At 48.8% G+C, this 12,052-nt stretch overlaps 1 protein-coding gene across 1 annotated transcript in view; it reads left to right on the plus strand.

The window, feature by feature from the left end:
- The window catches only part of NOS2 (nitric oxide synthase 2, inducible), a 38,020-nt gene that overhangs the window by 1,180 nt on the left and 24,788 nt on the right, over positions 1–12,052 (plus strand). The window contains exons 2-6 of the mRNA XM_011953561.1: positions 3,988–4,072; positions 4,740–4,862; positions 5,859–6,007; positions 10,563–10,725; positions 11,517–11,608. Of these exons, the coding sequence (XP_011808951.1) occupies positions 3,988–4,072; positions 4,740–4,862; positions 5,859–6,007; positions 10,563–10,725; positions 11,517–11,608 (612 nt within the window). The remainder of the gene's footprint in view (positions 1–3,987; positions 4,073–4,739; positions 4,863–5,858; positions 6,008–10,562; positions 10,726–11,516; positions 11,609–12,052) is intronic.

Consider the following 12,052-nt stretch of genomic DNA (forward strand, 5'->3'; position numbering starts at 1 on the left):
CGGGCCCCGGCTTTGCAGGCTGCTTTGCAGGATCCTCCGGCCGAAGCCAGCCTGCTGCCTGCGCGGAGCCAGGTACCCCGCGGCCTGAGGTCCGCCCTGGGAGGGAAGCGGTGGGCTCCGAGCCCGGGTGCGGCCCCAAGCATCTCTGGGAGAAATCGGAGGGCAGGGATGTGCGCCCTGTGGGATTCCTGAGGGTTTACTAAAAGCGTTTACCTGGTTTAGAACGCGTGAAAGGTCGCAATAATTCAGGAGCCCAGACGGCCCAGAGAAGCCCCCCATGCTCTATGAGAGGCGGCTATGCGGGTTGAGTTGCGCTGCGCATTTTTCAGCACTTGGGAGCTTTTGAAAGTTTTCAGCACTGGGGTTGAAAGTTGCTCCACTCTTTGGATCAAATATGGTTAACAGAGCAAGGAGGTTCTTGTTTCACAAATGAGATCAGTTTCCCAGGGCGTCATCCCCCCCCACCCTCCCCATCTGTCCCCACCATCACCTTTGGTGTAAGGTGAGGTAAACAGGCAGGGAGGCGTCGGAGCCGCAGGGGAATCTGGCCCCCAGGTCAGCCCAGGCAAGCCACAGTCTGCAGCTGTGACCGGCTGGGCTGGTCAAGGGCTTGTGGAAAGTTCTGGGTCTAAGCAAGCCACCACACTGCCAGCACTCCCCACGCCCCCGACCCCTTTTATTGATAGGGTCTCGCTCTGTCACCCAGGCGACAGTGGTGTCATCTCGGCTCACCGTAGCCTCCGCCTCCGGGCTCAGGTGATCCTCCCACCTCAGCCTCCTGAGTAACTGGGACTACAGGCGAGCATCACCACACCTGGCAACTTTTTTTTTTTTTTTTTTTTTGTAGAGATAGGGTTTCATCATGTTGCCCAGGCAGCTCTTGAACTCCTGGGCTCGAGTGATTTGCCCACCTCGGCCTCCCAAAGTGCTGAGATGACAGACGTCAATCACTGCGCCTGCTGCCAGCACTCTTTTTGAATGCAGGTCCCTGAGGGTCCTCAGAACCCCGCGCTGCTGTGGGTTTAGTCAAATTGCATGAGCGTCTGTGGGGTCGGAATCAACCATGCGATAATTTGGAAAGAAGTGTTCAGATCCTGAAGGTGCTCACCTGGCATCTGCACCCTGTCACCCTGTCTCCCAGCAGCCAGACAGAAGAAATGGTGTGGGAGGGAACTGGGCAAAGTTTGTTTATTCACTTTTCAAATTTAAAGAATTGTCCAATTATGAAAGGAAGTCGTGATCACTGTAAAACGTTGGAAGATGTGGAAAAGTATAAGAAAAGTTAAATTGCCTATGATCTTATCACTTAATGCTAGTCACTGTTAACATTTATTGACATTTCCCTGAGGTCTTTTTCTGTGCTCATACGCGCGCACACACACACACACACAGCCAGCATCAGACCATGTATACAGTTTAAGGCATTATTTATGTGAGGGCAAAACTAGACACAGTCTAACATCCAGCCATGGATGATGGGACCAGGCTAATCGTGGCCCATCTGTAAAGTGGATTTTTAGGCAACTTTAAAAAATGATACTTTTTGAAATATGGGTTAAAATGATTATGTTAAATGTACAAAGGCATTGCTTCTCAATCTAAACAGTACTGTAGATATTTCTGGTCTGAAGCTTCTGAAATTGTCCAACTCTACTTCCAGAAGTAAGTGAGAGGAAGCAAGAATGGGTGCAGGGTGGGTGCTGGGGTGAGGGGGAATGGCAGAAGAGCAAGGTGGGCAGTTGCCTCCCTGGGGACCCCATCCCTCATACATCTTCCTGTTGAAGCAGCCCCATGATGACTACTCAGCCATGGCTTACCTGTTCTGAATATCCAGATTACCATATATATATCATATATACATATATATATATATATATATATTTTTTTTTTTTCTGGCAGGCCACACCAGTCTAGACCAGAGGGGTGTGTTAAAGAAAAACTTATTCAATGATACTTGTTAAAGAACAGTATGGAAGACTTTATTTAGGACCATCTTGATAGATACAGGGACCTGCTGCAGTGGGGTCTGGCAGTGGAGGAGAGAGATCGGGCCCAAATCCAAATACAGCAGGAGCCAGTGGGAATTTATAGCCAAAGATCAGGGCAGGGTCTGTGGATGGAAAATTACCAAGAAAAACTTCAGGCATAGGGGGAATTCTGCCTCACCAACCTAACAGGATTCTTGCTTAGGACAGGCTAAGGTGATCAGACATCGCCTGGGGGAGGATGGAGGACGAGGACCCTGATCAGATGGGGAGGGCGACAAGCTATCGAGGATGGAGGGTTCTTGTTAAACTGACTTGTCAAGGATTCTTTTGTTAAAACTGCATTTTTACAAGGAAATGCACGGATGGGCCCAGCAGAAGATTCAGAAGTCTGAGTAAAGTTTGGCCAAGCAAAGCATCTTTGCTATGTGGCAATGGTTGGTCACGTGGAAGGCCCTTTACAGGGTTGTGGAATCCCTTGATTCAGATATAAGTTGCTTTCTGATGCGTACTTACATCCTCTTTTAAGACAGTATCTCTTTATAGTTATAAACCACTTACTGCTACTATGTAATGTACATAATTAATTATATAATGGTAACATATAGTCATTTTTTTCCTATAATAAAAGCAATACATGGTCATTTATCCCATTTCAACATCATAGATATGTATCAAGTAGAAAATGAGAGACCCTCATAATAGTCTCTAACCCCCTCTTCCTCTGATGCACAAGCATGCACACCCTGGAAAATACTGCCAAGAACATGGAATACAATACGCTTTCAAACCAAGGTTCCCTGGTGGGATGATTCTCCCTAGGGGAGGCGTGTGTGAGTGGTGACTAGTCAGTTTGCCTGAATGAACCTGAAATCCCCAACAAGAACAAACAGTTTCGGACCAGTTTCAGAATACTGAATTTTAAAGTAATCTTTAATTTAAAAAATTACTTTAAGTAATGTTTAATTTAATTTTTAAGTAATCTGTAATTTAATGCTAAGTTTTACAATGCTTGTTTTTACTTTGGTGAAGGTGACTTGACATCTTAGATTTGCTTTAAAATAATGATGAGGCAGGGAAGGTATAGTTGAAATGAGATTGGCAGTGGATTGATCACTGTTGAATTGGGTTGAATCTGGGTGAAGGGCACATGGAAGGTTATTGGACTATTCTCTCTACTTTTGTATGCTTAACATTTTCCATAATAGAAATGTAGAATAAGTAAATAAACCAAGATAAATCAAGTGTTTTAAATAAAAAAAGCTTAAGTCACGAAAAATAAGTGACTGGGGCTGGGCACGGTGACTCCCAACTATATTCCCAGCACTTTGGGAGGCTAAGGCAGGAGGATCACTTGAGGCCAGGAGTTCGAGGCCAGCCTGGGCAGCATGGTGAAACCCCATCTCCACCAAAAATACAGAAATTAGCCGGGTGTGGTGGTGTGCGCCTGTAGTCCCAGCTACCCAAGAGGCTGAGGTGGGAGGTTCACTTGAACCTGAGAGGTGGAGGTTGCAGAGAGCTGAGATCATGCCACTGCACTCCAGCCTGGATGACAGAGCAAGACTCTGTTTCAAAAAATATAAATATGAATATAAATCAATCAGTCAATCAATCAATCCAAGTGGCTGCTGGACAATGCTGCTGGTCTGGGAGGCAGAGTTGTTGGAGCCATTCTCTGACCACCCAGCCCCTGTGCCACGTTTGTACCTGGCTTTTCCAGAGGGTGAAGGAGCATTTTCCAGATCCTCTATGGGCTGCTGTTTGGGCCAGTAGCTTTGGCTCAGCTCTGCTCATGCCCTTTTGGCTCTGCGGGAGGAAGAAGATAAGAGGAAGAGGGAAGGTGGGGATGGGGGGCAGTTGATCAGACTGACCATGAACAATTCACTCCCACCCTCTGGACTCAGTTTCCCTATTTGTCAAATGAGGGTACTGGCAGAGGGAACTCCAAGATCCCCCTCCACCCTCAGATACCCCATCTCATACTAGCTGTTTCCTTTCACAGTCCAGTGACACAGGATGACCTTCAGTATCACAGCCTCAGCAAGCAGCAGAATGAGTCCCTGCAGCCCCTCGTGGGGACAGGAAAGGTCAGTGAGTCATATGGGTGTGGGAAGCCCCTTCCTCCCTGGTCCAGGCAGATGCAGACAGAGCAGCCTGTTAGAGGCTGGGCTGGAGAGCGCAGGAAGCCAGGGTTTGGATGGAGAGTGGAGAGTCCCAGACCTGGGGTGTTGGGGGGAACAGGAGGGAATGAGGAAGGGCTTTGGGAGAGTGGGACAACACCCAGTGGTCGGGAGTGGTGGCCCCTAAGGTGCACTGACAGCTAGCTTCTATTCCTTGGGTTCCATACCATTCTAGAGAGGTGGGCAGAGAAATGGGTAGGAGTGGGAGAGAGGGTGGCTTATGTGTCCTTCCGTGCTCCCAGGGAAGGAAGGCAGTGGTGCCTTTCTGTTCTCAGTGGTATTGGCTCTGACAGTCATCCTCCTCACCTCTAACTTAGTCCCTCCTACAGCAGTTCCTCTGAGAAAGCATTTGGCAGGGCCCTGGGTGAGGAGAGGACCCTGGCCAGTGGCCCAGGCACCTGGAGCTCTTCGCAGGCACTGGCCCAGGTGGCTCAGGGGCTGGAAACAGAGGAGGGACATGGAGGGACACCCTGCCCTGTGTGGCCACCAGTAGATCCTTCCCCACTCCAAGACAAGGCAGGGACTGGGGTCTGGGAGAGACCTGAGAGAAAACCCTGATTTTCTCCCCTCGCAGAAGTCTCCAGAATCTCTGGTCAAGCCGGATGCAACCCCATTGTCCTCCCCACGGCACGTGAGGATCAAAAACTGGGGCAGCGGGATGACTTTCCAGGACACACTTCACCACAAGGCCAAAGGGGTAAGTCTGGGGCTTCAGGGAGAACCACCTTTGTCCCAAGCTGGTGAAGCTGCCAAGGCTTTGTGGATCAAACAGGGGTCCCCCTGGGCAAAGCAAACAATCATCTGCTTGGGCAAAGGGGTCTGGAAACAGAGACATTCTTCACAGATTACAGTAGGCATCTGTGCATTTACTTAATGATGCCAACTCCCTGTTAACCACCCCAGCAGATAATGGATAATCCAGAAGGTCAAATAAATGATTGCAGAAACAAATTCATATCTTTCTTAGACAGATTTCAGGATAATGTCAGGGAGAATTTTCTAACAGAACTGCTCAGAGCTGGACTGTATTACATCAGGAGGTAGTGAGCTCCCTGTCACTGGAAGGATTCAAGTGCAATTTGATAGATTGCAGAGGTGTTCAAGTATCCTGTGAGTGGTTGGACTAAACGTCTTTTCAGGCTTCTTTTGGTCATCTAAATTTTTATTCTAACTTCAGGATACATTCTATGGTTGTAAAGTGGGGAAGAATGGACAATTTCAAGACCATGAAAGCAAAATGATTTCCCACGTGCCCCCAAACCACCACAGTTAACATTCGGTGTCCTTCATTCATGTGTGTGTGTGTGTGTGTGTGTGTGTGTGCACGTGCGTGCCATCCTATGTCTCATTTCAGTTTGTTTTGGCCAAATACCAATATCGTGTTCCCATAGGAGCCATATTGGATCGACTTTGCTCTCGATCTGGAGCTGGCTGGGGAGCAGGGCCAGAGACTGAGTCCAGAGTAGGGGGACAAACCTGACTCACACCCACTGGGATTCAGCCAGTGGAAGAGAGGAGATCTAGGTGGGAGAAAGCCAGGTGGACCCCAAGGAGGAGGTGCCACAGGGGTGGAGAGGAGGTGCAGGGAGCCAGAGCAGCCAGAGAGGAGCCAGGTGGCCAGGAGAGCTGGCCCCAGAGGAGGGTGGCAAGAGGCCAAATGGCCCACCCTCACCACCTGCCTCTCTTTTTCCAGATTTTGACTTGCAGGTCCAAATCTTGCTTGGGGTCCATTATGACTCCCAAAAGTTTGACCAGAGGACCCAGGGACAAGCCTACCCCTCCAGATGAGCTTCTACCTCAAGCTATCGAATTTGTCAACCAATATTACGGCTCCTTCAAAGAGTAAGGCTTGCCCGCTGCAGGGTCGCTGCCTCCTGCCCTTCCTTCTGCTCTCCTGTTTCCACCCATCGCCCTCTGATCCTAGCTAGGTACCTTTCTTTTCCAGATTTGTGGTGTTAAATTACTATGGTTTTGCAGAGCGCAAATGGTTTTCTAGGGGAGAAGACCCTGGAGCAGGTTCTCGTAATTGTAGGCTAAAGTTGTACATAGTGATACCGGTTAAAAGTGACTGAATTTGAACCCTGGCTCCCACATTGTGTCTCAACGTCCTCATCATATTAATGGCAAAAACGGCAACTACTTTTGCACCAACCTAATATAAAATGGAGGTAATAATAGAAGGTGGCTCGTGTGATTTTTGTGAGGATTCAGTAAGTTCAGAACAGTGTCCTGGCATACAGAGACCTTGATTATGAATTAATATGGACCCTTTAATTGTGAAATGTTTGAGACAGAAAGGATCTCTGAGACCACCTAGTCAGGCCTCCTACAGGTGGGAACATGGAAGCTGGTGACATACTTGAAGTCACCTCATTCCAGCTAGAAGCCAGGCCACCTGACTAGGGGAGAGCAGGCCATTGCTCTTTGCCCTGACTCTGGTGGGGTTCTACATTTGTGGAGTTCTCTCTCTTTTTTTTTTTTTCTACCCAGTGAGGCTTCCCTGAAGACCATGCTAGACATCCTTTATTTCTATGGCCAATTGGTCATTTGGTTGACAGAAACACATCAGGCGCTGAGTATGCCCCAGCCTTGTGTCAGACACTGGAAAACAAAGATTTTTAATTGTCATTTGCCAATTTCATTGCCAACATATACAATTTTAATCATCCAAAGAGAGGTTGTAAAGCATTGTGGCCTTCCCAGTTTCAAATCCTAGCTGTGCCCCTTACAAGCTGAGTAACCCTGGGCAAGTTACTTTGTCTCTCTATGCCTTGATTTTCTTACCGAAAATGGTGATAATAATAGTACCCACCTTGCAGGGGGAGGGTAGTCTATGGGAGTTTATAAAGATGAAAGGAGTTAAAGAATATAAAGAGCTGGGAACAATGCCTGGCCCATAGTAAGCATGACATAAATATTAGCCATTATTATGTTTTTAGAACACTGTGTTGTCCAAATAAAATATGTGGCTATGTAATTTAGGCCCCTTTAAAACTTTTAAAACAAAAATGCACAAAGAGATTGTAAGAAAGAATGTCTGAAGGAAATGGATTGTTTTCTTTTTGTTGATTTGTTCTTGTTTTTGTTTTTTGAGATGGAGTTTTGATCTTGTTGCCCAGGCTGGAGTGCAGTGGCGCGATCTCGGCTCACTGCCACCTCCGCCTCCTGGGTTTAGGCGATTCTCCTGCCTCAGCCTCCTGAGTAGCTGGGACTACAGGCGTGTGCCACTACACCTGGCTAATTTTTTTTTGCTGTTGTATTTTTAGTTGAGACGGGGTTTCATCTTGTTGGCCAGGCTGGTCTCAATCTCCCAACCTCGTGATCCACCCACCTCACCCTCCCAAAGTGCTGGGATTACAGGCATGAGCCACCGAGCCAGGCCCAGAAATGGATTATTTTCTAGGCTGGGAGGGGAGTCTAGCTATTAGGGCAGAGCCTCACACAGCACTGCACCATATGAAGTGAGCCACAGACGTGTACCTGGGACTCCCTGGTGGAAAGAGAGGCTTCTGGTACCACCTCCACTTTTCTTTTCTTTTCTTCTTCTTCTTTTTTTTTTTTTTTTTGAGACTGGGTCTTGCTCTGTCTCCCAGACTGGAACGCAGTGGCACAATCTCTGCTCACTGCAGCCTCGATCTCTTGGATCAAATGATCCTCCCACCACAGCTTCCTGAGGAGCTGGGACCACAGGTGTGCACCACTATGCCCAGTTAATGTTTTAAATTTTTAGTAGAGACAGGGTCTCACTATGTTGCCCAGGCTGGTCTTGAACTCCTGAGCTCAAGCGATCCTCCTGCCTCGGCCTCTAGAAGTGCTGGGATTACAGGTGTGTGCCGCTGCACCTGGCCTACCTCCAGTTTTCTACAATCCTAGAATGTCTGAGCTGGGAGGGACCGTGGGTCTTCAGAAGAGGCCCACATCTTCCGGGGTCGGTGGTCCTCAACCCTGGCTGCACAGTAGACTCACCTGGAAAGCCTGCAAAATTCTGATGGCAGGGTCCCTTGAGTCAAGGGCAGCGGAATCTTGGGAGGTGGGGACGAGGCAGATGTGTGTGCTTCAAAAGCTCCCCAGGTGATTCTAATGTGCAGCCCGGATTGAGCAGCCTGTTAGGGGCTGCCTGCTTTGTGACTGCAAACTTCACAAGATCCTTGGCCTTTCAGCTCGGTTGTTAATTAATGAGCCTTTCGGGGTCCAGGGATTTTCCTGGATGGGTTTCACTGGGCCACAGTGCTTATTTATTTATTTATTTAGCACAAAGCACGTGTGCACCACAACACTATGAGATTGGTATTATTATTACCCTCATCTTACAGACAAGGCAACTGAAGTCCACAGAAGAGATGTACCTTACTCCAAGTTACATCCCCCAAAGCCCCAGAGTGGGGATTTGAACCCAGGCAGCTGGTGCCCAAGCCCTTGCTTTTCCCGTCAGTGCTCTAGTACCTGGCCGTGTGGCCTTGCAGGTTCCCAACTCTATTCTGGACCTGGGAGCCCTTGCTGTTGTGTGCAAGGCAATTGGGCGGGTGTTCAGAAGCCCAGTAGGGCTACAGGGCCATGCTTGGTGGTGTTGGAACCCATTTGCTTCTCACAGAGGAAAACTGTATTTCTCCAAGTCACAAGTACATACCTTGAACCCCTGCTTCCCTGACCAAGAGATCCTGGGGATGTGGACGGGGCATGGCAGCCTCTGCTCACAAGGACCCTGGCAGTCTAAGACATGACCAGCTGAGCGGGTTCAGTGGCCCTTTGTATCTGAAGAATCATAGCATATTTAGAGATTGTGACTTGCTGCATGTTACATTTAAATCTGTTCACTGATGACGAAAGCCACTCCTTTTTTTCAGAGCTCATAGACATCATAGCATTTCTAATGCCTTAGAAACATGATTATATGAAAACGGCCGTCACATCTAAAACTCTGAAGGAATTGGATGTGAATGTAAAAAATAATCTCCCTTGCATATGCACGTGCTGACCACCATGTGTGTTGGCGGTGTGGGTGTTATGATCATTACTGTTTTCATGCTCAGATGCAGAAGCGGGGAATATTGCTGGAAGCTTTGTTTGGGGAGGGAGGTCTCCCAGCAGTGGGGTGGTTCCCACCTCACCCAGCAGCTTCTTATGGCAGGGGTGTCCTTGGGGATAAATATCATCAAGTGTTTTGTCTTCGTGCTTTTTTTCTCTAATCAAGGAAAAGTTGTCGAGACACTCTTCATCCACAGAAAGGCCATTTTGTTCGGAGTTACCCACTCTCCTTAATCAGGAGTTCATTCTTTAAATAGTTTTGATACTGTTTCAAAGGCTTTGGGGCTGATTGGAAATCTCAAGGTTGTTGTTGGTGGTGGTGTGTGTGTGTGTTTCAAAGCCTTTCTGACTGAGTCCCTCCCTCCCTTTGGGATATTTTTGAAGTCTGGGAGGGGAGGAGAGAAGCAAGTTTAGAATTGCATATGGAGTGACTGAATGAGCAATTCTGAGGCTGAGGAACAGCATGGTTTAGAGAGACTATGACATGGGCAGCTCTTTTCTGGCCAGGCCCTGGGACCCTGCAGACTGAGCTCCGATAGCCAGGTCCCAGTCCTGGCTTGACCAGGCTCCTGAGAAAGGGTGGGCAGGCCCTCAACATCTTTGGGCTTACCGTCCCCACTAGGGTGGAAGGTGGAAGGTGGAAGGTCACATTGCCAACAGTTAAGAACCTGGGCTTGGCATCAGGGCGACCTGGGTCTGAGTCCTGACTTTGCTCTTTCCTGTACTTATGTTCCTGGGCATGGTACTTAACCTCCTAGAGCCTTGAGATCCTTGGCTATAAAATAGATGCGAAAATATCTCCCTCTCAGACTCAGTGAGACCCTGCCTGCGAGTTGCTTCACCCAGTGCCTGGCTCATGTGGGTACCCAGTACACCGGAGCTGCCACGGAGGGACTGGCTCATCTTCTCTCAGCCATGGCAAGGCAGGAGGGCACTCTCCTAACTAATGGAGGGGCAGGACATGGCTATGGCTGGATGGGACACTCCTCCCAGGCTTGCAAGTGTCTGAGAAGGATTGCACCCCTTACTGAGATGAATATGATTAAAGAAAAAGCACCTGAAAATAAGCAGCGTTCCCATGGACTCAGGACTGGCTGAGTAATATTTATAGGACTCAGTGTAAAAATGAAAATGTGGGCTCTTTATTTTAAAATGATTAAGAATTTCAAGATGGGGACAGCAGAGCATTAAGCATGGGGTGCTTCTAGGCTAAGTGTGGGGTCCCCAAAGCCAGTCCTGGAGGGAGCTGTCTCTGGTGAGAGGCATCTTGCCCTTCTGGTGTCCTATTTCAGTTCCTGCTTCTGTGGATTGAATCAATCCCCATGTAAGGCCATCTCATTGTTGATCTTCCTTCTGTCTTCCTGTCCCCCAGGGCAAAAATAGAGGAACATCTGGCCAGGGTGGAAGCGGTAACAAAGGAGATAGAAACAACAGGAACCTACCAACTGACGGGAGATGAGCTCATCTTCGCCACCAAGCAGGCCTGGCGCAATGCCCCACGCTGCATTGGGAGGATCCAGTGGTCCAACCTGCAGGTGAACTTCCTTAGACCTGAGCAGGAGAGAGCTGGAGGCGGCCAGGCCCTGAGCAGATGGCTTGGAACAGCCACAGAGAGCTGTGCCTAGGCCTCCTGGGACTGAAGCCACGGCCCTGGATCCTCTCTCACATTCCCGAATGTTGAGATGGGGCACCTAGGGTCCCTCTCTAGAAGCCTTGAATCCTGTTTCAGCACCAGAGTTTCTAGCTGCCCGTTCTCTATTGTGTTAAATTCAGGAGACTAAATGCCATCATTAGAGTAAACCAACACCTTGTTTTTATTACTCTTGAGGCCGTGGTGCTTCAAGACGTGTTGTTTTCCTCGAATGCTTGAATTCTTGGCTCCAAGAGAACATTTTATTTAGCCTAGCCTCCTAGGCCGTCTTTTTCTTGGGGAATCATTTGTTGCAGGATAATATTGAAAGCTCCTGGACAGAGAAATCGATTAGAACTGCCAGTGAATCCAACTCTGGCTGTGTAATATGTGCTGGTGTGGGAAAGGACCTAGCCTGGGGCTGTGGGAATCCCGATTCATGTGCTTTCAAGTCAGGTTTTCTTGGAATCCTGGCTTTGCTGGGATCATCTGAGTGGAGTTGCCCGTGCTCCCCCAGCGGGCAGCTATGAGATGGGAGTGGTGGTGCAGATGGGAGGCTGCACTCTTCTGCATGGTGTTGAGTGTTTGGGTGTTGAGTGTTTCGGCTGCTCCATTGCTTCCCAGTGACTTCTGATCAGCCTCAAAGCCTCTGTCTGCCCAGTCCTTGATGGGCATGGTCTGGATGGGCTGTTGTAGGTCTTCGATGCCCGCAGCTGTTCCACCGCCCGGGAAATGTTTGAACACATCTGCAGACACGTGCGTTACTCCACCAACAATGGCAACATCAGGTCAGTGCACGTTTCCCAGGGCTGCAGAGGGGCTTGCCTTGCCTGAGAATCTCAGCCAAAAGACGCAGCACTTGGGTCTAGGGGAGGCATCTCCAGCTCCAAGAGAAACCAGAGAGAAAGGAAAAAGAGAAAGACTCAGGCTTCTTCGGGGACCTCCAGTAGTGAGCCCAGCCCCTGTGAGCTCAGCTCCCATCGGCAGCCCATGCCCTTGGTTTCCTTCTGACGTGGAGCCATTTGGAGGGGATGGAGAATCTTTAAGTAGTAACTGCTTCACTATTCAGGGTTAGGGCTCCCATTTTTTTAGAAGGGTTGGGATGTTAAGAGATGACCTTCCTCTCCCAACCAATGAGATCAAAGCTAATAGGACTGAACAGCTCATTCAGTCATTCATTCATCTTTTTGTTCAGCAGCACTCAGTGCCTACCTAATGCAACCCAACACCAG

The sequence above is a fragment of the Colobus angolensis genome, unplaced genomic scaffold, assembly GCF_000951035.1.
Source record: "Colobus angolensis palliatus isolate OR3802 unplaced genomic scaffold, Cang.pa_1.0 Scaffold368, whole genome shotgun sequence".
NCBI classification, from domain to species: domain Eukaryota; kingdom Metazoa; phylum Chordata; class Mammalia; order Primates; family Cercopithecidae; genus Colobus; species Colobus angolensis.